The sequence below is a fragment of the Mesoplodon mirus genome (assembly GCF_964341445.2).
Source record: "Mesoplodon mirus genome assembly, chromosome: 17".
NCBI classification, from domain to species: domain Eukaryota; kingdom Metazoa; phylum Chordata; class Mammalia; order Artiodactyla; family Ziphiidae; genus Mesoplodon; species Mesoplodon mirus.
In genome coordinates, this window is record NC_138993.1 from 24478720 (window position 1) to 24505573 (window position 26854).

At 36.8% G+C, this 26854-nt stretch overlaps 1 protein-coding gene across 4 annotated transcripts in view; it reads left to right on the forward strand.

Moving 5' to 3' along the window:
- VWA8 (von Willebrand factor A domain containing 8) overlaps window positions 1-26854 on the forward strand; it is a 369162-nt gene that overhangs the window by 12565 nt on the left and 329743 nt on the right. For 3 of the 4 annotated variants that reach the window (XM_082602373.1, XM_082602374.1, XM_082602375.1), the window contains exon 2: window positions 3986-4063. In XM_082602373.1, coding sequence (XP_082458499.1) covers window positions 3986-4063 — 78 coding nt within the window. Of the gene's footprint in view, window positions 1-2439; window positions 2461-3985; window positions 4064-26854 lie in introns of those variants that run through there. The other variant, XM_082602376.1, reaches the window with a different exon arrangement.

Here is a 26854-nt window from a genome sequence, read left to right on the forward strand (position 1 = left end):
AGGGAAAGTTAGGGTAGATTCAGTGGGGAGATGAAGATACCTGAGGAGTACTTGTGTGAAGGAAAAGTGTGAGAGATGTGGAAGGGCTTCTAGGTCAGGGAATAAAGCATCAGTTCCTGAGGTAAGAATACAAGAGGTAGAGCTGGTTGGACAACACACACAGAGAATATAGAGTTCTGTGTTTCTCATGTTAAATTTGAGGTGTCTCTGGAATATCAAAGTGTCCAACAGGCTACTGAGAGGTATTGAACTCGGGAGAGAGATCTGAGCCAAAGTAGACATATAAGACTTTAATTGTACAGAGGTCAAGTGTGGGCTATGGGTATGGATTAGATGACTAGTCAGGTGTAGCATGGTAACAGCAGATGGCCAAGAACATAAGCATTTGAGGCAGGGAGGGCAAATGCCTAACCCCTGTGAGTGTCTTTTTCCTCTTTGCCTACAGCAGACATGGCTAATTGATCACTGCCCTGTTTCTTAATGAGTCCGATTTCCATTGTGATTTCTTCTTTGGTTTTTTTGGAAGGCTGTTTCTTGATTTCCAAATGTTTAGAGATTTGCCAGTTATCTTTTTGGTGCTAAGTTCTAGTTGAATTCCATTTTGATCAGAAAGCATACTTCGTATGATTTTAGTCCTTTGAAATTTATTAAGACTTGCATTATGGTGCAGCTGAAGATCTTGTTTGATGAATGTTTCATGTGCATTTAAAAAGAATATGCATTCTGCCATTGTTGGGTGTAGTGTTCTATAAAGGTCATTTAGGTTAAGTGGTTAATAAGGTTTTCAGATCTTTACTTCTACACTTGGTCTTAGCCCAGAGGCCAAGAACTGATTGTTTTTACTTCTATATCCTTCTTTTTTTTTTCTGCTCTTCCATCACTTACTGAGAGAGATAGTAAAATATCCAGATATGACTTTGAATTTTTCTCTTCCTCCTTTCAGTTCTGTCAGTTTGTGCTTCATGTTTATTCCCCAGCTCCCTCTTTGCCAGTCACCACCTTAGGTTTGCTGTCTTCCCCCACAAAGGGGCACAGCTCCTTTCAGGAGTTATTCTAAATGCACTCACTCTCTCTCCTTGCTCTCCCCTGGCCCCTTCAGGCCCAGTGGTGGTAATGGCTTTCTGTTATTGCTAGTCCCAGGGTACTGCACCATCCTTGTTGGTTTTCCCAAACTCTGCTCATACCTTCATAAATGGTTCCTTTATTATTCTCTCCTCAGTTATTCATTTTGAATGGACTATCAGTTTCTTGCTGGGCCCCTGATTGATAATGGATATATTTAGGAAAAGCATTTCAGTTAGTAGGAAAATCCAGTGCAAAAGCCTGAAATGAATATATGTCTGACATGCTCAAGGAGTAGCGAAGAGACCCACGTGGCTGGAGTAGAATAAGTGAGGAGGACACTAGTAGGAGATGAGCTCAGAAGGGAAATGGGGTGCCAGATCAGAAATAGCCTTTTAGGCCACTGCAAAGATGGGGGTTGAGCAGAGGACTGGCATTCCTTGGTTCCTATTTTCTTATGATCACTGTGGCTGCTCTGTTGAGAATTAACTGTAGGGTGCCAGGGTTGAGAGAGGAGATATGTAAGGGAGTGAGAGGTAATGCTGTTTAAATGAGAAAATGAATTTAAGTAGTAAACCCCTACCTGGCTTGGGTCAGCATTGTGGTGGTAGAGGATGTAGAGAGAAGTCGGCAATACTACATATATATTAATGACAGAGTCACTCCAATTTTCTGATGGGGGGTGGGAGAGAAAAGGTAAGAATGGCTGCAAGATTTCTGGTCTGAGAAGCTGGAAGGATTAAGTTGCCATTAGTAGAACTGGGGAATACGGTGGGTGGAACACACACAGATCAGAAGTTCAGTTTTGAATATATCAACCTGAAGCTGACTATTAGGCGCCTCAGAGTCTGTTGGTATCCATGCTTCGAGTTCTGTGGTCTGGATTAGAGAGATAAATTTGGGAGCAAGCAACATATTAGTTGCACTTAAAGGCATAAGGCTAGATGAGCTCATCAAGGAGAGGTTATAGATAGAAAAGAAAAGAGGCTAGAACCGGGCCTCCGCACCCAGTGATTGGAAGTTGAGGAGGAGAGGAAGAAAAGGCAAAGAAGACTTGAGTCATAATGAGGTAGGAGGAAAAGAGAGGAGGTGAGAGGGCCAGGAGAGAGAGAGAGAGAGAGTGGTGGAATCCCTGTGGAGTGAGTCGTGATTGGATGTGGGGCTCTGACTCCACTCCAGAAATCACAGTAGTTAGCTCTTCCTGCTACCTGTACCCTGGCAGCCAAGCTGTGGCTAATGACATAGGCTTAGCCAGTTCAGTGTTCCTGCCCATGACTTCGAGTCATGAGGGAGTTGTGCAAAGGCTGCAGGAACAGTTTATTTATGGCAGTGTCCTTTTTATTAGAAGATGTATCTGAAGACTTTAAGGATGAAGAATCATGACTTTTGCATCTTAAGGTAGTGTTTTTCCAACTTTCTTACAGGTTTGAGAAATATCAAAATAAAATGGGGGAAAAGGTTGTCCTCTGACTGTGTTGTCCCACAGTATGGATCTAATGGTGCCTGGGGTGGTATCTCAGTGAGTTTATCCTGGCGTGTGACTTTGACTATGCTTCCTGTTGCCTTCCCTAACATATTGTGGACTAGTTTCTGAGCCTAGGTCTCTTCATGATGGGTTCATGCTTCCTGTGAGGTATTTCATAGAATCGCTGTAACAAAAACCCCAATGTCCTCATACTAACCTAGTTTGAGATGGAGTTTCTGTTACAGTAGGTTCTGTGAAATAGCTCACAGGAACCATGGGTTACTTAGAGTCAAGATTAAATGAAATAACATAAATAAATATGTCTATAATAGTATTTGCCAAATAGCTGGTACTCAGTAAGTACTAGCTGATGTCTAGACTAATTCAGAGGAAAATTCCTTTGATTCACACTCTAAATGTATGTGCATTCTGTATTAGAAATTATACCTGTGTTTTACACAATGTTTCTACTTATCTCTTAATTTACCACATACCTCTAATATATTTCTTCATCTATAAAAACTTTTTTTTCCATAGATTTACAAATTTCCTCATTTATAAAGTCTCTGTCTCACATCTTTGGGGAATGTGTAAAGGACTTAGAAGATAGTAATCATTCAACAAGTGTTGGCTGTTGTTAGTACCATGATTTAAGGCCTTATTCTCCAGGATACCTCACTAGCTCAAAACTGGCAGTGTTGAAAGATGTGTTTTACACAGCTACTTTTTCTAAGTGTTTTTGAGCCCTTTGCAAGTGAAGTTCCAGTTGCAGATGGGATGAATATGTCTATTTTGCTTTTGGAGAGAGCAAAGCAGAGATTGTTTGGTTCACTCCTGAACTTTAGAAGATCAACCAGTAATTAATGTTACTTTAAAAAATTAGAACCATGTAGAAGTGACTGAGAGCTTTTGCTGTTTTGCTTGTTTCATGTAGGAATTCTTGGCATATATGCCACTGGGGCTTTGCTCTTTTCACGTACCTAGAAATGTTGAATTGGGGAGTTATGTTGCTAGGGAACTTGAAGTTGTATGTAGTAAAAAGAAGAACCTATAAAGATGTAAAAAGGTTGCAAATACATGTTAAAGATACCACCTTATGGGTGCTTTGGATGATCTTAAACAAAAATGCATCCTTCTGTATTGTTGACTTTATTAGTATTGCTATTAATGAGAAAATAAAGCTGGTTAATACATTTATAGTATTTCACCTTTTTTGCTAAAATAGCATTTAAAAAGTGAATTTCACCGACACTTCTTCTTTATATACATAACTTATACTATGGATACTAGTTGTACAGCACCGTGCCTGACATAGACAGGTGTTTCTATGGATGCCCAACACAGACAGATCTGTGGTACTCACATCCCTCTCTGTAGGTCAGGAGAATCATTGTTGCAAAAGCCATAGTGTGTTTTCTTGTCTCTTGTAATGGTTGTGTTTCTGTATTCTCTTTTTAGGTGATACAGTTAATATTGGAGATGTATCCTACAAGTTGAAAACGCCTAAGAGCCCGGAACTTGTGCCACAGAACTACTGTAAGAACTAATCATTTATTTTATGAATTTATCACTTTGTATCACTTCATCCATGAATATTTCAGTAAAATATTTATTTTTCCACATATCGCTGTTTCTGTTTCAACTGAAATAAAATTTATACTTAATAAAATGCACAGATCTTAAGTATTCATTTTGATTGATTTTGACGATTTTATAAATGTGTATAACCACCAAGATTGCTTTCATCACCTCTGAATGTTCTCTTGTGCCCCTTCCCTGGTCTCTTGCTCTCCTGCTCTCCTGCTCTGGAAGCCACTGTTCTATTTTCTACCATGGTAGATTGGTTTTACTAATCTAATTCGTTCTTCAGCTTTCTATAAGTAGAATCATATAGTATAGTTTTTTTGTGTGTGTGTGTATTTGGTTTCTTTCCACCAAGAATAATTTTGAGGTTCATCCATATTCCTGTACCAATCAGCTTGCTTTTAACTGCTGAGTAATATTCCATTGTATAAATAGACCATAATTTATTTGTTCTTTTGTTGATGGAGAGTTGGATGGTTTCCATTTTTGGACTTTCATGAAAAAGGTACTGTGAACATTCCTGCAGAAGTCTTGTAGTCATAAGTTTTCACTTATCTTAAATAAATAACTAGGAGTTGATGTGTCATAGGGTGGATGCCTGTTTAACTTTACTAAACACTGCCAAAAAGTTCTCCAAAGTAGTTGAACTATTTTACCCTTTGACGAACAGCAGTGTTCCACATCCCTGCCAACCTTGCCATCCTTGGTATTTCTAGTCTTTTAGATTTTACTCATTCTACAAGGTGTGAAATGGTAACTCATCATGGTTTTTGTTTTTTAACAGCTCTATTGAAATACAATTCATATACCATAAAAATCACCTTTTTAAAGTGTACAACTCAGTGGTTTTTAGCATATTCACAGAGTTGTGCAACCATGCCACTATCTAACTTTAGAACATTTTTCATCAAGTCAAAAAGAAACCTCACATTCATTAACAGTCATTCCCTGTTTCCTCCTCCTCCTCTTCCCCCCTGCTACCCCTCTAGCCTTTGGCAATCATTAATATACTTTCTGTTTCTTTGGATTTGCCTATCCTTAACATTTCATATAAATGGGATCATATAATATGTGGCCTTTGTGTTTGGCTTATTTCACTTACAATGTCTTCAAGGTTCATTCATGTTGTAGCATGTATCAGTGCTTCATTCCTTTTTATGGCTAAATAGTGTTCAGTTGTATGGATATACCACTTTTTGTTTATTCATTCATCAGTTTTGGGATATTATGAATAATACTGCTATAAATGTTCATATACAAGTTTTTATACAGACATATGTTTTCAGTTTTCTTGGATATGGCCTAGGAGTAGAATTGCTAGGTTATATTGTAACTCTGTTTAACATTTCCAGGAATTATCAAACTGTTTTCCAAAGAGGCTGTACCATTTTACATTCCCACATGCAATGTACGAGGGTTCCAGTTTCTCGATATCTTCAACACTTATTATTGTCTGTCCTTTTTATTGTAGCCATCTTCATGGGTATGAAGTGGTATCTCATTATTGTTTTGATTTGAATTTCTCTAATGACTCACAATCACTTCTTTGCTCAAAATCATGTCAATTCTTTTCTTAAAATTCCTTAAAGCACTCTAATACCTTAGGAACAAAGGTCAATCCTTACCTTTCATGATCTAGTCTCAGCCTCATCTCCTGTCACTGTACTTCCCCTGTTCTATGTTCCAGTCATTGGGCACAATATAAAATAATTTTTGGGGGCTTCCCTGGTGGCGCAGTGGTTGGGAGTCCACCTGCCGATGCAGGGGACGCGGGTTCATGCCCCAGTCCGGGAAGATACCACATGCTGTGGAGCGGCTGGGCTTGTGAGCCATAGGCCGCTGAGCCTGCGTGTCCGGAGCCTGTGCTCCGCAATGGGAGAAGCCACAACAGTGAGAGGTCCGCATACAGCAAAAAAAAAAAAAAAAAAAAAAAATAATAATAATAACTTTTTGCTCACTCTTCAGATTCTTTCAGTAGACAATGTGCTCCTTGCGGGAGAATATCTCACTTTCATCCAACACAAATTTCCATTGACTCTACCTCCTAAATGGCTCTGCGATCTGTCCCCTCCACTCTGTCCCACTTTTCTTTTTTTTTTTTTTTTTTTTTTTTCTATTCCTGTCTTACCCCTATGTTCTTCATGACATTTTTTTTTCTTAAATTCCATATATATGTGTTAGCATACAGTATTTGTCTTTCTCTTTCTGACTTACTTCACTCTGTATGACAGACTCTAGGTCTATCCACCTCATTACAAATAGCTCAATTTCATTTCTTTTTATGGCTGAGTAATATTCCATTGTATATATGTGCCACATCTTCTTTATCCATTCATCCGATGATGGACACTTAGGTTGTTTCCATCTCCGGGCTATTGTAAATAGGGTTGCTATGAACATTTTGGTACATGTCTCTTTTTGAATTATGGTTTCCTCAGGGTATATGCCCAGTAGTGGGATTGCTGGGTCATATGGTAGTTCTATTTGTAGTTTTTTAAGGAACCTCCATACCGTTCTCCATAGCGGCTGTACCAATTCACATTCCCACCAGCAGTGCAAGAGTGTTCCCTTTTTTCCACACCCTCTCCAGCATTTATTGTTTCTAGATTTTTTGATGATGGCCATTCTGACTGGTGTGAGATGATATCTCATTGTAGTTTTGATTTGCATTTCTCTAATGAGTAAAGATGTTGAGCATCCTTTCATGTGTTTGTTGGCAGTCTGTATATCTTCTGTGGAGAAATGTCTATTTAGGTCTTCTGCCCATTTTTGGATTGGGTTGTTTGTTTTTTTGTTATTGAGCTGCATGAGCTGCTTATAAATTTTGGAGATTAATCCTTTGTCAGTTGCTTCATTTGCAAATATTTTCTCCCATTCTGAGGGTTGTCTTTTGGTCTTGTTTATGGTTTCCTTTGCTGTGCAAAAGCTTTGAAGTTTCATTAGGTCCCATGTGTTTATTTTTGTCTTTATTTCCATTTCTCTAGGAGGTGGGTCAAAAAGGATCTTGCTGTGATTTATGTCATCGAGTGTTCTGCCTATGTTTTCCTCTAAGAGTTTGATAGTGTCTGGCCTTACATTTAGGTCTTTAATCCATTTTGAGCTTATTTTTGTGTATGGTGTTAGGGAGTGATCTAATCTCATACTTTTACATGTCCCTATCCAGTTTTCCCAGCACCACTTATTGAAGAGACTGTCCTTTCTCCACTGTACATTCCTGCCTCCTTTATCAAAGATAAGGTGACCATATGTCCGTGGGTTTAACTCTGGGCTTTCTATCCTGTTCCATTGATCTATCTTTCTGTTTTTGTGCCAGTACCATACTGTCTTGATTACTGTAGCTTTGTAGTATAGTCTGAAGTCAGGGAGCCTGATTCCTCCAGCTCCATTTTTCGTTCTCAAGATTGCTTTGGCTATTCGGGGTCTTTTGTGTTTCCATACAAATTGTGAAATTTTTTGTTCTAGTTCTGTGAAAAATGCCAGTGATAGTTTGATAGGGATTGCATTGAATCTGTAGATTGCTTTGGGTAGTAGAGTCATTTTCACAATGTTGATTCTTCCAATCCAAGAACATGGTACATCTCTCCATCTATTTGTATCATCTTTAATTTCTTTCATCAGTGTCTTATAATTTTCTGCATACAGGTCTTTTGTCTCCTTAGGTAGGTTTATTCCTAGATATTTTATTCTTTTTGTTGCAATGGTAAATGGGAGTGTTTCCTTGATTTCACTTTCAGATTTTTCATCATCAGTATATAGGAATGCCAGAGATTTCTGTGCATTAATTTTGTATCCTGCAACTTTACCAAATTCATTGATTAACTCTAGTAGTTTTCTGGTAGCATCTTTAGGATTCTCTATGTATAGTATCATGTCATCTGCAAATAGTGACAGCTTTACTTCTTCTTTTCCAATTTGGATTCCTTTTATTTCCTTTTCTTCTCTGATTGCTGTGGCTAAAACTTCCAAAACTAGGTTGAATAAGAGTGGTGAGAGTGGGCAACCTTGTCTTGTTCCTGATCTTAGTGGAAATGGTTTCAGTTTTTCACCATTGAGGACGATGCTGGCTGTGGGTTTGTCATATATGGCCTTTATTATGTTGAGGAAAGTTCCCTCTATGCCTACTTTCTGCAGGGTTTTTATCATAAATGGGTGTTGAATTTTGTCAAAAGCTTTCTCTGCATCTATTGAGATGATCATATGGTTTTTCTCCTTCAATTTGTTAATATGGTGTATCACATTGATTGATTTGCATATATTGAAGAATCCTTGCATTCCTGGAATAAACCCCACTTGATCATGGTGTATGATCCTTTTAATGTGCTGTTGGATTCTGTTTGCTAGTATTTTGTTGAGGATTTTTGCATCTATGTTCATCAGTGATATTGGCCTGTAGTTTTCTTTCTTTGTGACATCCTTGTCTGGTTTTGGTATCAAGGTGATGGTGGCCTCGTAGAATGAATTTGGGAGTGTTCCTCCCTCTGCTATATTTTGGAAGAGTTTCAGAAGGATGGGTGTTAGCTCTTCTCTAAATGCTTGATAGAATTCGCCTGTGAAGCCATCTGGTCCTGGACTTTTGTTTGTTGGAAGATTTTTTATCACAGTCTCAATTTCAGTGCTTGTGATTGGTCTGTTCATATTTTCTATTTCTTCCTGATTCAGTCTTGGCAGGTTGTGCATTTCTAAGAATTTGTCCATTTCTTCCAGGTTGTCCATTTTATTGGCATAGAGTTGCTTATAGTAATCTCTCATGATCTTTTGTATTTCTGCAGTGTCAGTTGTTACTTCTCCTTTTTCATTTCTAATTCTATTGATTTGAGTCTTCTCCCTTTTTTTCTTGATGAGTCTGGCTAATGGTTTATCAATTTTGTTTATCTTCTCAAAGAACCAGCTTTTAGTTTTATTGATCTTTGCTATCGTTTTCTTCATTTCTTTTTCATTTATTTCTGATCTGATTTTTATGATTTCTTTCCTTCTGCTAACTTTGGGATGTTTTTGTTCTTCTTTCTCTAATTGCTTTAGGTGCAAGGTTAGGTTGTTTATTCGAGATGTTTCCTGTTTCTTAAGGTGGGATTGTATTGCTATGAACTTCCCTCTTAGAACTGCTTTTGCTGCATCCCATAGGTTTTGGGTCGTCGTGTCTCCATTGTCATTTGTTTCTAGGTATTTTTTAATTTCCTCTTTGATTTCTTCAGTGATCACTTCGTTATTAAGTAGTGTATTGTTTAGCCTCCATGTGTTTGTATTTTTTACAGCTCTTTTCCTGTAATTGATATCTAGTCTCATAGCATTGTGGTCGGAAAAGATACTTGATACAATTTCAATTTTCTTAAATTTACCAAGGCTTGATTTGTGACCCAAGATATGATCTATCCTGGAGAATGTTCCATGAGCACTTGAGAAAAATGTGTATTCTGTTGTTTTTGGATGGAATGTCCTATAAATATCAATTAAGTCCATCTTGTTTAATGTATCATTTAAAGCTTGTGTTTCCTTATTTATTTTCATTTTGGATGATCTGTCCATTGGTGAAAGTGGGGTGTTAAAGTCCCCTATTATGAGTGTGTTACTGTCGATTTCTTCTTTTATGGCTGTTAGTATTTGCCTTATGTATTGAGGTGCTCTTATGTTGGGTGCATAAATATTTACAATTGTTATATCTTCTTCTTGGATCGATCCCTTGATCATTATGTAGTGTCCTTCTTTATCTCTTCTAGTAGTCTTTATTTTAAAGTCTATTTTGTCTGATATGAGAATTGCTACTCCAGCTTTCTTTTGGTTTCCATTTGCATGGAATATCTTTTTCCATCCCCTTACTTTCAGTCTGTATGTGTCTCTAGGTCTGAAGTGGGTCTCTTGTAGACAGCATATATATGGGTCTTGTTTTTGTATCCATTCAGCCACTCTGTGTCTTTTGGTGGGAGCATTTAGTCCATTTACATTTAAGGTAATTATCGATATGTATGTTCCTATTCCCATTTTCTTAATTGTTTTGGGTTCGTTATTGTAGGTCTTTTACTTCTGTTGTGTTTCTTGCCTAGAGAAGTTCCTTTAGCATTTGTTGTAAAGCTGGTTTGGTGGTGCTGAACTCTCTCAGCTTTTGCTTGTCTGTAAACGTTTTAATTTCTCCATCAAATCTGAATGAGATCCTTGCTGGGTAGAGTAATCTTGGTTGCAGGTTTTTCTCCTTCATCACTTTAATTATGTCCTGCCACTCCCTTCTGGCTTGTAGAGTTTCTGCTGAGAGATCAGCTGTTATCCTGATGGGGATTCCCTTGTGTGTTATTTGTTGTTTTTGCCTTGCTGCTTTTAATATGATTTCTTTGTGTTTAATTTTTGACAGTTTGATTAATATGTGTCTTGGCGTATTTCTCCTTGGATTTATTCTGTATGGGACTCTCTGTGCCTCCTGGACTTGATTAACTATTTCCTTTCCCATATTAGGGAAGTTTTCAACTATAATCTCTTCAAATATTTTCTCAGTCCCTTTCTTTTTCTCTTCTTCTTCTGGAACCCCTATAATTCGAATGTTGGTGCGTTTAATGTTGTCCCAGAGGTCTCTGAGACTGTCCTCTGTTCTTTTCATTCTTTTTTCTTTATTTTGCTCTGCAGCAGTTATTTCCACTATTTTATCTTCCACCTCACTTATCCGTTCTTCTGCCTCAGTTATTCTGCTATTGATCCCGTCTAGAGTATTTTTTATTTCATGTATTGTGTTTTTAATCGATGCTTGATTCATCTTTAGTTCTTCTAGGTCCTTGTTAACTGTTTCTTGCATTTTGTCTATTCTATTTCCAAGATTTTGGATCTGGGAAATAGAATCTTGGATCATCTTTACCATCATTATTCTGAATTCTTTTTCAGGTAGAGTGCCTATTACCTCTTCATTTGTTAGGTCTGGTGGGTTTTTATCTTGCTCCTTCTCCTGCTGTGTGTTTTTCTGTCTTCTCATTTTGCTTATGTTACTGTGTTTGGGGTCTCCTTTTTGCAGGCTGCAGGTTCGTAGTTCTTGTTGTTTTTGGTGTCTGTCCCCAGTGGCTAAGGTTGGTTTAGTGGGTTGTGTAGGCTTCCTGGTGGAGGGGACTAGTGCCTGTGTTCTGGTGGATGAGGCTGGATCTTGTCTTTCTGGTGGGCAGGTCCACGTCTGGTGGTGTGTTTTGGGGTGTCTGTGGACTTTTTATGATTTTAGGCCACCTCTCTGCTAATGGGTGGCGTTGTGTTCCTGTCTTGCTAGTTGTTTGGCTTAGGGTGTCCAGCACTGTAGCTTGCTGGTCGTTGAGTGAAGCTGGGTGCTGGTGTTGAGATGGAGATCTCTGGAAGATTTTCGCTGTTTGATATTATGTGGAGCTGGGAGGTCTCCTGTGGACCAGTGTCCTGAAGTTGGCTCTCCCACCTCAGAGGCACAGCACTGACTCCGGGCTCCTCAATTTGGGATGATGTGTTGTCTATTCATGTATTCCACAGATGCAGGGTACATCAAGTTGATTGTGGAGCTTTAATCCGCTGCTTCTGAGGCTGCTGGGAGAGGTTTCCCTTTCTCTTCTTTGTTCTCACAGCTCCTGGGTCTCAGCTTTGGATTTGGCCCCGCCTCTGCGTGTCGGTCGCCGGAGGGCGTCTTTTGGGAGGTCTGGGGTCTTCTGCCAGCGTTCAGTAGGTGTTCTGTCCCACTTTTCTTTTACTGTATTTTTTTTGAGGTTTTTTCTGTTGGCTTTCTTTTTTTTTTTTTTTTTGGCCATGCCACGCGCATGCAGGATCGTAGTTCCCCGACCAGGAATCGAACCCATGCCCCCTGCAGTGGAAGTGCAGTGTCTTAACCACTGGACCACCAGGGAAGTCCCCTGAGTTATTTTCTTAGTGGTAACTCTAGGGGTTATAATTAACAGTTTAACTTAAAACAAACTTGTTCATATTAATACTAACTTAATTTCAATAGTATATAAAAACTTTGTTCCAGTATAGCTCTGTTCCCTTCTACTTTCTTTGTACTATTGTCATACAAATTATAGCTTTATATATTAAAAATCTAGTGACACAATTTTATAATTATCATTTTATGAAATTGTCTTTTAAATCAGATAGAAGAAAAGAGTTACAAACAAAATATATTTATATTGTTTTTACATTTACATATATTTTTTACATTTACATATATTCCAGTTACCTTTACTGGAATGCTATTGTGTGGATTTGAGTTACTGTCTAGTGTGCTTTTATTTCAGCCTGAAAGAAGGGCACTCTTTAGTATTTTTTATAGGGCAGATCTGCTAGAGATGAATTCTCAGTTTTTATTTGTCTGGAAATTTCTTAATTTCACCTTTATTTTTTGAAGAATTCTTGGTTGACAGTTTTTTCTTTTCTGCACTTTGAATATGTCGTCTTACTGCCTCTGGCCTCCATAGTTTCTGATGAGAAGCCAGTTATTAATTTTACTAAGGATCCCCTCTACATGATGAATCACCTTTCTTTCTGCTATCAAGATATTTTCTCTTTGTCTTTGTCTTTTGATAATTTGACTATGATGTGTCTGAATGTGGTCTCTATGAGGTTTCTTACCTGATGTTTGTTGAGCTGTATATACTATACTTTCATTTACATCACATACCCTTTGTACTATTGTCAACATATATTTTAATTACATATATGCTAAAAACTATGATATTTATTGTCATTTTTGCTAAAACAGTGATATTTATAGTTATTTTTGCTTTAAGCAATAATAGAATTTTAAATAAAATTAATATATAGGTATAAAATGAAGATAGTTTTATAAGCTTCTAATATTTATCCCTATTTTAATGCTTTATACTGCTTTTTATTCCTTTCTGCAGATTCAGGCGTACGTCATCTGAAAGCATTTCCCTTTAGCAAGAAGAGTTTCTTTTAGCATTTCTTTTAGTATGTTTGCTAGATATGCATTCTCTCATCTGTTGTCTTTCTTAAATTGTGTTTATTTTGCTTTCGTTTTCAAAGCATTATTTTTGTTATTGTTGGATATGGAATGCCATTTTTTTCTTGTAGTACTTTAAAGACATCATTTTATTGTCTTCTGGTTTCTACTGTTTCTAATAAAAAGTCAGCTATAATTTTTGTTTTTTTTGCCTGTTTGTAACTTGTCTATTTTCTGTATCTGCATTTAAGATTCTTTTTTTATTTTTTATTTTTCACCAGAAGTTTGGCTTGATGTACCGAGGTACGGTTTACTTTGAATTTATCTTTGTTGTATTTCTCTAAGCTTCTTGAATCTATGGGTTAATAACTGTCATCAGTTTTGGTAACTTCTTGTCCATAACTAAGTTAATTGACTCTCTCTTCTGTTTCGTATGTTCAGTGTTAGTCCCATCTGATGATTCATTCATTTCGGTTAATATATTTCATTTCTACCATGTCCATTTGGTTTTCCTTTTTTTTTTCTAATTTTTTGGCCACGCCGCCCCACATGCAGAATCTTAGTTCCTCCACTGGGGATGGAACCCACGCCCACTGCAGTGAAAGCATGGAGTCTTAACTACCGGACTGCCAGGGAAGTCCCTAGTTTTCCTTTTTATTTTTCATCTCTCATGCTTGAATACGTGGATGGGAAAGAGTTGGTGGTAGGTGCAGATTTTCTCTGTTGTGGGGACTTATCATGCCAGCCCATGTATGGCCATTATAGGTTTGTTAAAAGTTCACCTTGTTTACCCTGACACATCTATGGCAGATTCTTCCTCCTCTTGCCATTCTACCAGGGATGAAAGTTAGCTGTGGGTCTCTTCTCTCCTTGAAAGGGCTCATTACTTTCTATAATCTAGTTCATTTAGATTTCTTTGTATCCTTAGCTGTATGATGGATTTTAAGAAACTGTGATTTTTGTAGATTAACTGGTTTGTCCTGGTTGTTATGTTGGAAGTGAAATTCTCTTGCAATTTTCGCCATCCTAACTAGATGTGGGAGTCAGGAATATTTATTTTTGATGTTCAGTATTTAATGGTTATGCCTAATCATATTATTTTAATAGACAGGTTTTCTTTTCTAGGGGTGAGACTAATGGCTTAATTCTTTAACAAGTTGTTATACTCATCTAGAGAAAAATTAACAAAATAGATCTATAACATCTTACATGTCATAGGTACGTGATAATTGAAAAAAAAACCCACTCATTTTTCCTGATTTCTGGGTCTTTTCTCATTATGAATGTAACTAACTTTTTATAATAAACTTCAGATGTGAAGAATAATATCTGCTCTTGATAGACAATAAGAAAAGTGCTATATAGTTTGAGTTCTGTAGGGAAACAACTACTTGGTGGGGGGAAATTATGTTTAAAATTTTGACTGTACTACTTTCTAGATGTATGAATTTCTTTCCTTCCTTCCTTCCTCCCTCCCTCCCTCCCTTTCTTTCTTTCTCCCTCTCTTCCTCCCTCCCTCCTTCTTTATTCCTTCCTTCCTTCCTCCCTTCTTCCCTTCTCTCTTTCCCTCCTTCCTTCCTTCTTTCTTTCTTTTTAGATGTGTCAATTTCCATAGTCATTTAACTGTTCTGATTCTCCTTGACTATATGGGGGTGATCATTTCAACCTCACTGATATATTGTAAGGATTAGATCAAATAGCATATGTGAAATATATATGATAGTGCCTGGCACATAATGCTGAATACATATGAGTTCCTGATACAACCATTTCCCCAGTCTCCTGATTCTTGTTCCTTTTCATTTTCCATTATCCCATGCCTGTGACACTATTGAGTATGGGGATTACTAAAGGCTGCTGTGATTCTGCCTAAGAGATATGCTAAAAACAGTTTCATCTTCATTCAGTCTTATCCCTAAAAAATGAATCTGGAATATATTTCAGCTAGATTTAATTTTGAATTTGCCCTCAGTTAGGTTGTTTGCAGGATCATGAATGTTGGTAGGCTCTTCAAATACCCTTCAGTTTAAAAAGATCAAACGTAACACATTTGCAGTGTGGAAAGAATGTTGGCCTTTTCAGTCTCACCTAGACCTAGTCATTGCCTGATAGCTATCAACAAGGGATAGCACTATCCATCCCTTCTCTTAACAACTAAGATGCCATAGTCTCTTGTCTGGGGTCTGCTGAAGTACTATGTCATAATCACAGATACTTCCTCATTTTGAGGATCTTCTTATTCAGTGAGAGAATTAACAAGACTGTCTGTACTAGCTTCAAGAATTCAAGGCATCCTAGCAATAATATCAATTTAAAAACTTACAAGCATGTGCTTTGAATGAATGTATTCTCATACTTTGCAAATGACTGAGGGACAATACAGTGGCTGGCTCAGACCAAGTCCCAAAGTGTAAAAGGTATCTGTTCCTAAATATAGCAAAACTCCCATAAATTGTCACAAAAAACCCCCCGAAAAACTAAGAAAAGCCCTCAACATTTTCTGGTTTACATACTTTCAATTTTTATTATCTCTTATGTAATCAACTTTTCATTTCTTTTGTGTTTCGTTATTAGTAGCTTACCCTTTGAAATATATCAGAAGAGAGTTTATACTGAAATCAGTTGGATGGTTTGTGCCTGTTATCCATTCATCATTGTTCCTACCATATATCAAGAGGATGACAGCATATGTTTTACCCAGTAGTAAATTGTTATATTGCCTCTGCTAGTCTTTCTTACGAGCAACTGTGCCATTTGTAAGAAAAAGACTGTTGGGCATTTGTTAACTTGAAATAGGAAAGGTGGCCAAGCTAATTCAACCAAAATCTCACATATTCACATAAGTATTATATGGTGGTTGCTACACATTGATTAGGCAGATATATTGTATTGCATAATATAACATGTTTTTATGCATCTATTTACTGTATTATGTTCAAATACAGTTCTTTGAACGTTTTCTTCCTCTCTCAGGGACTATTACCAGAATGGGAAAATTACAGTTCTTTGGCTTCATTCTTGCTATTACATGACTGATTAGAGATTATGGGTTTTGGCCAGGAGAGAACTTGGGTGGATTTTTTCTCCCTAAGAGTTATTTTTAAAAATATGTTAAAATATTTTGGAAATGGTGTTTTGTTGAAATTTGATATCCTATTACTTTCCTTCCTGTATTTATGCTTCATTTTAGCTTTTTACCTTTTGGATTTAATATTTTGAAATGAAACATAAAATGATAGACTTTTGTTAAGGAAAGGAACTTTAGCAATTATTATCCTCTCTGGAACTCATTTTATAGCCAGGAAAGTAGGATCACAAGAAAGAGGTCAGAAGACTAATTAATTAGTAGCAAAACCCAGATTTCCTGACGTCTGTTTGATTTTTCTTTTATAGTCTGCCACAGTGTCTCTGGCGGCTTTCTTTAGAATAAGTCCTGCGATGTTAGAAAACTCTTTTGGAATTTAAGAGTGTGAAGGATTATTGAAAAATATTGAAATAGTTGAAGCATGGCAGTTTTATTTTATTTTATTAATTAGAGCATTGAAAATCACTATTGTATTTTAGTAATGGAGAAATAAAAGTCAATGTTGAACTATGATGCCTGATATTCATATTTAGCATCTGTTTAATGGAATGGTAGAAATCCTGCTAACTGGCAGAAGCTATAGACTGGAGGTATTCTTAAGTGGACTTCTAAAATTCAACTAAAAACCACACAAAAGCAGTATTATCTCATCAAAGTAAAATTTCTTAATTCACTGACCATTTGATTGAGATAATGAATGCTTATATTTTGTAGTCAGTTGTCAGCTTCTCATTTGAACTGTTTCTGTCTTCACAGCATTGGGCACAGCAGGACATCTTTTTAGCTCCAGTATCTAGCCCAGTGCCTGGCATATAATAGACATAAGAGCTGGACTGTTCTTTAGTTTTTTAATTATCTAGGTCTTGTTACCTCCTGCCTTGACCATTATAACTTCCATTTATCATCTTAGTCCCTAGTCTCTTACCTGCAAGTGTTGAAGTGGATAATTGAAGCTTTTTTGCCTTTTTGTATGAGAACCAAACCTCAAGGCTTAGTTGAAATTGGCAGCTGTTGAAAAGGGGTTCCTTCATGTTTTTGTGCTTGAAGCTAAACGATGTTGTATCAAAGCTGGTATTTCTTCCAAGGTTTGACTTATGAAGTGGTGCTCCAAGGTAGCAAGTTTTCGAGAGATGACTTTAAACCTGACCTCAGAATTATATTTCTGCTTCCTTACATAATCTTCTTGTTGCAGTCAGTGAACCAATTATATGTGAGGTCATTTAAGGTTTACTGGACACTCTGAACTCTTATCTAAGCAATTAGGGCCCATAAAGATGTACTGCAAGAATTACAGCATTGTGCTCTTAAAATGGTGAGTTTGGGCATAATTAACAGGATGAGAGTTTTTTTAGGGGGGAAAGAACTTTTGTCTTTAGTTTGTAAATGATTTTAAGAGGTTTGAGAAATTCATCAATGTTATAAATGACAGAATAGCATGGAAAAGCTATGTCATTTTTGTGTCAGGGTAGATAATGTGGAACAATCATTGCAGCTACTTGTCAGTTTTAATAAATTAGTGACAGAGGTTACACAAAAGGCCTCCAGGGAGGTGTTACCTCAGATTCCCTTACTTAATTGTCAGTGCTTGAAAAACAATCTGAGAAGCAAAGCCTCCAATCCTTAAGACTTGCCTTATTTTTACTAGTGTCCTAATTGCCTCTCATTACATGAGAATTTACTTTGGAAAAGGATTTCATTTGAGATTTCTTTAGATATATTTTTAAGCACAGAGTCCTCAAAAGGAAGAGTCCCACCAACTTTTAAAGCTCCTGAACATGCCCTGAAGTTTCCTCTGGGGTCTCTATAGCAGTGTTTATTCAGTGCCTAGTTTTTCTTTAATTTTCTTTCTCCCAAGTACCATACTGAAGATGACTTAAAGTTTATTGATGTGTTTTATTGCTTTTTATTTTCTTTTTAATGACTGTTGTTGCTTTCTGCAACTTTCATTGCAGATGTACAGTTTTTGAGCTAGGTAGTATGTTAAATAGGCTTCTTTGTATTTACCTGGCAATTTAACCATCATTAATGACATTGTTTAAATGAATTCAAGTACTAAACCCCTAACTTAAAAATCACATTTTCAATGCATATATAACATATATGATAGACAGAGGTTTAATACCCTTTATATAGAAATATAGCATATAAATTGATGAGAAACATCATATGATCCAGTAGAAAATAGGCAAAGGGTTTAAATAGGTATACCACAGGACAGGAAATCCAGATGGCCAATATGTGCATATGTACATATGTTCTAACCCTGCTTAATAGTTAGAAAGATGCAAATTATACAATAAGTTAGCAATATTCATACATCATCTGGGCCAAAATTAAAAGGTATTATAATGTCCAGTACCTACAAGGTTGCAGGGAAATGGCATTTCGTTCATTGCTGTGGAAGTGTGAGTTCATTTGACTTCTTTGGAAAGTAATATGGTAATAGCTATTAAAATAAAATACCTTCTGGATGTAGCAGTTTCTTTATTAGGTTCTATCCATTAAGGGAAAAATCAGCACATAAAAAAAAAGGTATTTGTATACAATATATATTGAAGCATTTTGTTATTTTTGAGAGTGACAAAAACTAGAAGCAATCTGAGTGTATCAGCAGAGGAATAGTTGAATAAATTATATTACAAATATATTATGGAAACTTCTGCAGCTGTTAAAAAAGAATAAATTAGATTTATATCTGTGGACCTAGAGGGTGTCCATATGATGTTGTTAAGCAAAAATGGAAGACTGCAGAGTAGTATATAAAGTATGATACAATTTTTGTTTTTGTTTTAAAAAACAAGCAAACTTGGAACACCCTTTGCAGGTGTATTATATGTCTCCCTGTACACAGAGAAAAGTGTGGAAGGCCGAACTCCAGGCTCTTTGACTTCTTTCTGGGGCAGTGGGTTAGGAGTTGGGTTGGAAATGGAAGGGATCATTTAATTTTTCTTTTTACATTTTTGGATTTTTTTCTTTGTTATAGGAAGTATATATTAGACTGTAACTTTAAAAAAGCTATTAAACTCCCATGTTCAAAGTGAAACTTTATTAAATTAGAGAATACCTGCATTATAACTGCTTTTTCTGTGAACTGACTCATACAAATAAAAAGTTAATGCTTTGTGTTTAAAGAATTTGACAGAACCTAAAAATTCTTGCCTCTTCTGAGATGTGTTCATAACTGAAGGTCATTCCTTGATCTCATTTATGTTTTTGATTATTGTTGTCTTGTCATGAATATGACTAGCTACATTAAGACCAACCAAGTTGTCTTTTGTAAATTATCACAATTTAGCAATAGTTTATGGATAAGCATTTTAAGAGGCTGAATTGCAAATTGAATTTGGGGTTGTTTTTTTTTTTTTTTTTTTTGCGGTATGTGGGCCTCTCACTGTTGTGGCCTTGCGGAGCACAGGCTCTGGACGCGCAGGCTCAGCAGCCATGGCTCATGGGCCCAGCCGCTCCGTAGCTTGTGGGATCTTCCCGGACCGGGGCACAAACCCATGTCCCCTACATTGGCAGGTGAACTCTCAACCACTGTGCCACCAGGGAAGCCCCGAATTTGGGGTATTAAATTGTGATCTGTTGATTAGTCAAAATATTCTAATATATGTCACCCATCAAATTGCTACTTTCTCTGTGTATCACAATTCTTTTCTACTTCCAGTATGGCTATGATTACTTTGCAATATGATTTTTCAAAAGAAATATAACTGTTTGTTCCTATCACAAAAACAAAACATCAATACAAAAACTTGGGAAACACTGAAACAAAGGATAAAATGCAAATCATTTGTAAGCCTAATTATAAGCACTGTTAACATTTTAATTCTAATCTTTTAAAAAATAGTGTTACTAAGTGTAATTTACATACAACAAATTGTACATATTTAATGTACGACTCCATAAATTTTGACATATGTATGTAAACGTGAAACATCACTAAAATCAAGATAATAATCAAGTAAACTCATCACTCTGAAAAGTTTACTTGTGCCCCTTTATAATGTCCCCTCGTTCCTCCCTTTTCTGGGAATTACTGATCTACTTTGTAGATTTATTTGGATTTTCTAGAATTTTATGTAAATGTAATAATACAACATGTGTTCTATTTTTGTCTAGCTTTTATCTTCATGACCTAATGGCCTCCCAAAGACCCCACCTGTGCATACTACCATATTAGCAGTTAAGATTTCAACATATGAATTTTGGAGGAGCACAAACATTCAGTCCATAACTGTGGTGGACTGAATGATGTCTTTGTCATATTTTGGTATTCGGGTAACACTGATCTCATAGAATGAATTGGGAAGTATTTCTTCCTCTTCCTGTGTTTCCCTATGCAAATACAAGAAAATTTGCATAAATACTCTTATTCTGACACCTATACACAAAAAATGTATAGCTTGATACTTAATGTATATGTATATGCTCTGATTTATTTAATGTATATTGAAGTATTTTTCCAATTTTAAGAAAAACTGAATACCTTTTCTATGCTCAGTACTGTACTGGCCATTGTTATACTTCTCATTTAATTTTGATTACAGCTATCTGTATTAGATCAGTCCCATCAGCCCACTTTATAGATGAGTGGCTTATATAAGCTAAGGCTTTATATGTATTCTTTTTTTTTTTCCTTTGACACCTTCAAAGGATCTTATTGTACTTATCTTCATGTTCTTGGTGCTAAGCATATAGAAGATCCTGAATAAATGTAACTGTGTAAATGATTTAATTTCTTAGTTCAGTTAGCGCATGTGGTGAATAATGAGGACTTTGATTCTAAACGTATTGTATTATGTCCCTTGCTCCCCTGTTTTGCCCCTTGATGTCCATTATATCCTAGTAGAGAGTGATACACGGTAGATAGGTTCTAAACATATTGTATTATGTCCCTTGCTCCCCTGTTTTTCCTCTTGATGTCCATTACATCCTAGTAGAGAGTGATGGTAATAGGTAAATAGGTCAGTTTAGTAAATGAGCGTGCACTTGCAGTGAGATTAGTTGTGATTCTTTTGAAATCTCTCTTGAGGTGGTAATGCATGCAGGGAGTGTGATGAGCCTGGGTTCAGATTCTTTCTGAGCAATCTTATAGGATGACTCTGGTGAATAAAATGTAATGTCTTGGGAAAGCACCTCACACAGGCTGTACTAGTCAGGTAGGTTCCTTTCTCCCTTATTTTTTCAGGGTGGGCTCTAGGTGCAGAGGGTAATTTGAGTAAACCCAGAAGCTCATTCATGACCACTGAATCCATACCTTGCAGCCTATTGTCCAGTGTGCACACCAGGTAGAGGACTGTGCAGGTGAGGATGGGCTTTTAATATCCTTCCACACCTAGTTCTCACTGTCTGAGGGACTGGACAAGGTGCTTTACCTATAATCCTCACAATAACTGTACTCAGTAAGTATTATTACTGCTCTTTTGAAAATAAGAAAACTTAGGCCCGGGAGATTCAGAATACTTGTCAAAGGACAGGATGAGAAATCACAGCTAGGTCTGTTTGGCTTCAGAGGCTTTTTCTTTCCATTGTATTATGTTGCCCCTTGGGATACTAAGAAAACGTCACTAGTTTATATTTATTTATTTATTTATTTTAACGTCTTTATTAGAGTATAATTGCTTTACAATGTTGTGTTACTTTCTGCTATATAACAAAGTGAATCAGCTATACGCATATGTATATCCCCATATCACCCCCTCTTGGGTCTCCCTCCCACCCTCCTTATTCCACACCTCTAGGTGGTCACAAAACACTGAGCTGATCTCCCTGTGCTATACAGCTGCTGCTTCCCACTAGCTATCTGTTTTACATTTGGTAGTGTATATATGTCAGTGTTACTCTCTCACTTCATCCCAGCTTACCCTGCCCCCTCCCTGTGTCCTCAGGTCCATTCTCTACGTCTGTGTCTTTATTCCTGTCCTGCCCCTAGGTTCTTCAGAACCTTTTTTTTTTTTTAGATGCCATATATATGTGTTAGCATACGGTATTTGTTTTTCTCTTTCTGACTTACTTCACTCTGTATGACAGATTCTAGGTCCATCCATTCACTACAAATAACTCAATTTCGTTTCTTTTTATGGCTGAGTAATATTCTATTGTATATATGTGCCACATCTTCTTTTTCCATTCATCTGTTGATGGACACTTAGGTTGCTTCCATGTCCTCGCTATTGTAAATAGGGCTGCGATGAACATTCTGGCACATGACTCGTTTTGAGTTATGGTTTTCTCAGGTTATATGCCCAGTCGTGGGATTGCTGGGTCATATGGTAATTCTATTTTTAGTTTTTTAAGGAACATCCATAGTGTTCTCCATAGTGGCTGTATCAATTTACATTCCCACCAACATTGCAAGACCGTTCCCCTTTCTCTACACCCTCTCCGGCATTTATTGTTTGTGGATTTTTTGATGATGGCCATTCTGACCAGTGTGAGATGATACTTCATTGTAGTTTTCATTTGCATTTTTCTAATGATTAGTGATGTTGAGCATCTTTTCATGTGTTTGTTGGCAGTCTGTATACCTTCTTTGGAGAGATGTCTATTTAGTCTTCTGCCCATTTTTGGATTGAGTTGTTTGTTTTCTTGATAGTGAGCTGCATGAGCTGCTTGTATATTTTGGAGATTAATCCTTTGTCAGTTGCTTCATTTGCAAATATTTTCTCCCATTCTGAGGGTTGTCTTTTGGTCTTGTTTATGGTTTCCTTTGCTGTGCAAAAGCTTTGAAGTTTCATTAGGTCCCATTTGTTTATTTTTGTTTTTATTTCCATTTCCCTAGGAGGTGGGTCAAAAAGGATCTTGCTGTGATTTATGTCTTAGAGTGTTCTGCCTATGTTTTCCTCTAAGAGTTTGATAGTGTCTGGCCTTACATTTAGGTCTTTAATCCATTTTGAGGTTCTTTTTGTGTATGGTGTTAGGGAGTGTTCTAATTTCATTCTTTTACATGTAGCTGTCCAGTTTCCCAGCAGCACTTATTGAAGAGGCTGTCTTTTCTCCACTGTATATTCTTGCCTCCTTTATCAAAGATAAGTTGACCATATGTGCGTGGGTTTATCCTGTTCCATTGACCTCTGTTTCTGTTTTTTGTGGCAGTACCGTACTGTCTTGATTACTCTAACTTTGTAGTATAGTCTGATGTCTGGGAGCCTGATTGCTCCAGCTCCGTTTTTCTTTCTCAAGATTGCTTTGGCTATTCGGGGTCTTTTGTGTTTCCATACAAATTGTGCAATTTTTTGTTCTAGTTCTGTGAAAAATGCCATTGGTAGTTTGATAGGGATTGCATTGAATCTGTAGATTGCTTTGGGTAGTATGGTCATTTTCACAATGTTGATTCTTCCAATCCAAGAACATGGTATATCTCTCCATCTATTTGTATCATCTTTAAATTCTTTCATCAGTGTCTTACAGTTTTCTGCATACAGGTCTTTTGTCTCCTTAGGTAGGTTTATTCCTAGGTATTTTATTCTTTTTGTTGCAATGGTAAATGGGAATGTTTCCTTAAATTCTCTTTCAGATTTTTCATCATTAGTGTATAGGAATGCAAGAGATTTCTGTGCATTAATTTTGTATCCTGCTACTTTACCAAATTCATTGATTAGCTCTAGTGGTATCTTTATATCTAGTGATATTAGCTGTGGTAGTATGTTTATGATTCTCTGTGTATAGTATCACATCATCTGCAAACAGTGACAGCTTTACTTCTTCTTTTCTGATTTGGATTCCTTTTATTTCTTTTTCTTCTCTGATTGCTGTGGCTAAAACTTCCAAAATTATGTTGAAAAATAGTGGTGAGAGTGGGCCATCTTGTCTTGTTCCTGATCTTAGAGGAAATGGTTTCAGTTTTTCACCATTGAGGACAATGTTGGCTGTGGGTTTGTCATATATGGCCTTTATTATGTCGAGTTAGGTTCCCTGTATGCCTACTTTCTGGAGCGTTTTTATCATAAATGGGTGTTGAATTTTGTCAAAAGCTTTTTCTGCATCTGTTGAGATTATCGTATGGTTTTTATCCTTCAATTTGTTAATATGGTGTATCACATTGATTGATTTGCATATATTGAAGAATCCTTGCATTCCTGGAATAAACCCACTTGATCATGGTGTATGATCCTTTTAATGTGCTGTTGGATTCTGTTTGCTAGTATTTTGTTGAGGATTTTTACTTCTATGTTCATCAGAGATATTGGCTTGTAGTTTTGTTTTTTTGTGACATCTTTGTCTGGTTTTGGAATCAGTGTGATGGTAGCCTCGTAGAATGGGTTTGGGAGTGTTCCTCCCTCTGCTATATTTTGGAAGAATTTGAGTAGGATAGGTATTAGCTCTTCTCTAAATGTTTGATAGATTTGCCTGTGAAGCCATCTGGTCTTGGGCTTTTGTTTGCTGGAAGATTTTTAATCACAGTCTCAATTTCAGTGCTTGTGATTGGTCTGTTTATATTGTCTGTTTCTTCCTGGTTCAGACTTGGAAGGTTGTGCTTTTCTAAGAATTTGTCCATTTCTTCCATATTGTCCATTTTATTGGAATATAGTTGCTTATAGTAATCTCTCATGATCCTTTGTATTTCTGCTGTGTCAGTTTTTACTTCACTGTTTTCCTTTCTAATTCTGTCTTTTTGATTTTTCTCCCTTTTTTTCTTGATGAGTCTGGCTAATGGTTTATCAATTTTGTTTATCTTCTCATTGAACCAGCTTTTAGTTTTATTTATCTTTGCTATCATTTCCTTCATTTTTTTTCATTTATTTCTGATCTGATCTTTATGATTTCTTTCCTTCTGCTAACTTTGGGTTTTTTTTTGTTCTTTCTCTAATTGCTTTAGGTGTAAGGTTAGGTTGTTTATTTGAGATTTTTCTTGTTTCTTGAGGTAGGATGCTATTGCTGTAAACTTCCCTCTTAGAACTGCTTCTGCTGCATCCCATGGGTTTTGGGTAGTCATGTTTTCATTGTCATTTGTTTCTAGGTATTTTTTGATTTCCTCTTTTGATATCTTCAGTGATCTCTTGGTTATTTAGTAGTGTATTGTTTAGCCTCCATGTGTTTGTACTTTTTACAGTTTTATTCCTGTAATTGATATCTAGCCTCATAGCATTGTGGTCGGAAAAGATACTTGATACAATTTCAATTTTCTTAAATTTACCAGGTTTGATTTGTGACCCACAATATGGTCTATCCTGGAGAAGGTTCCATGAGTACTTGAGAAGAAAGTGTATTCTGTTGTTTTGGGATGGAATGTCCTATAATTATCAGTTAAGTCCATCTTGTTTAATGTGTCATTTAAAAGCTTGTGTTTCCTTATTTATTTTTATTGTGGATGATCTGTCCTTTGGTGAAAGTGGGATGTTAAAGTCTCCTACCATGATTGTGTTACTGTCGATTTCCTCTTTTATGGCTGTTAATATTTGCCTTATGTATTGAGGTGCTCCTATTTTGGGTGCATAAATATTTATAATTGTTATATCTTCTTCTTGGATTGATCACTTGATCATTATGTAGTGTCCTTTCTGTCTCTTATAATAGTCTTTATTTTAAAGTCTATTTTGTCTGATATGAGAATTGCTACTCCAGCTTTCTTTTGATTTCCATTTGCATACAATATGTTTTTTCCATCCCCTCACTTTCAGTCTGTATGTGTCCCCAGGTCGGAGGTGGGTCTCTTGTAGACAGCATATATACAGGTCTTGTTTTTGTATCAATTCAGCCATTCTGTGTCTTTTGGTTGGAGCATTTAATCAATTCACATTTAAGGTAGTTATTGATATGTATGTTCCTATTACCATTTTCTCAATTGTTTTGGATTTGTTATTTTAGGTCTTTTCTCTTGTGTTTCCTGCCTAGAGAAGTTCGTTTAGCGTTTGTCGTAAAGCTGGTTTGGTGGTGCTGAATTCTCTTAGCTTTTTCTCGTCTGTAAAGGTTTTAATTTCTCCATCGAATCTGAATGAGATCCTTGCTGGGTAGAGTAATCTTGGTTGTTGGTTTTTCCCTTTCATCACTTTAAATATGTCCTGCCACTCCCTTCGGGCTTGCAGTGTTTCTGCTGAAAAATCAGCTGTTAACCTTATGGGGATTCCTGTGTATGTTATTTGGTGCTTTTCCCTTGCTGCTTTTAATGTTTCTTTTTTGTATTTAATTTTTGATAGTTTGGTTAATATGTGTCTTGGCTTGTTTTTCTTTGGGTTTATCCGTATGGTACTCTCTGTGCTTTCTGGACTTGATTGACTATTTCCTTTCCCATATTAGGGAAGTTTAGGAGTATAATCTCTTCAAATATTTTCTCAGATCCTTTGTTTTTTTTGTTTGAGGTACGCGGGCCTCTCACTGTTGTGGCCTCTCCCATCGTGGAGCACAGGCTCCGGATGCGCAGGCTCAGCGGCCATGGCTCACGGGCCCAACCGCTCCGCGGCATGTGGGATCTTCCCAGACTGGGGCACGAACCCGTGTACCCTGCATTGGCAGGCGGACTCTCAACCACTGTGCCACCAGGGAAGCCCTCAGATCCTTTCTTTTTCTCTTCTTCTGGTACCCCTATAATAAACATGTTGCATTTCATGTTGTCCCAGAGGTCTCTGAGACTGTCCTCAATTCTTCTCATTCATTTTTCTTTATTCTGCTTCCTGGCGGTTATTTTCACCATTGTATCTTCCAGCTCACTTTTCCATTCTTCTGACTCAGTTATTCTGCCATTGATTCCTACTAGAGTAATTGCATAATTGTTCAGTGTTCAGTAATTGTGTTGTTCATCACTGTTTGTTTGCTTTTTGTTTTCTAGATCCTT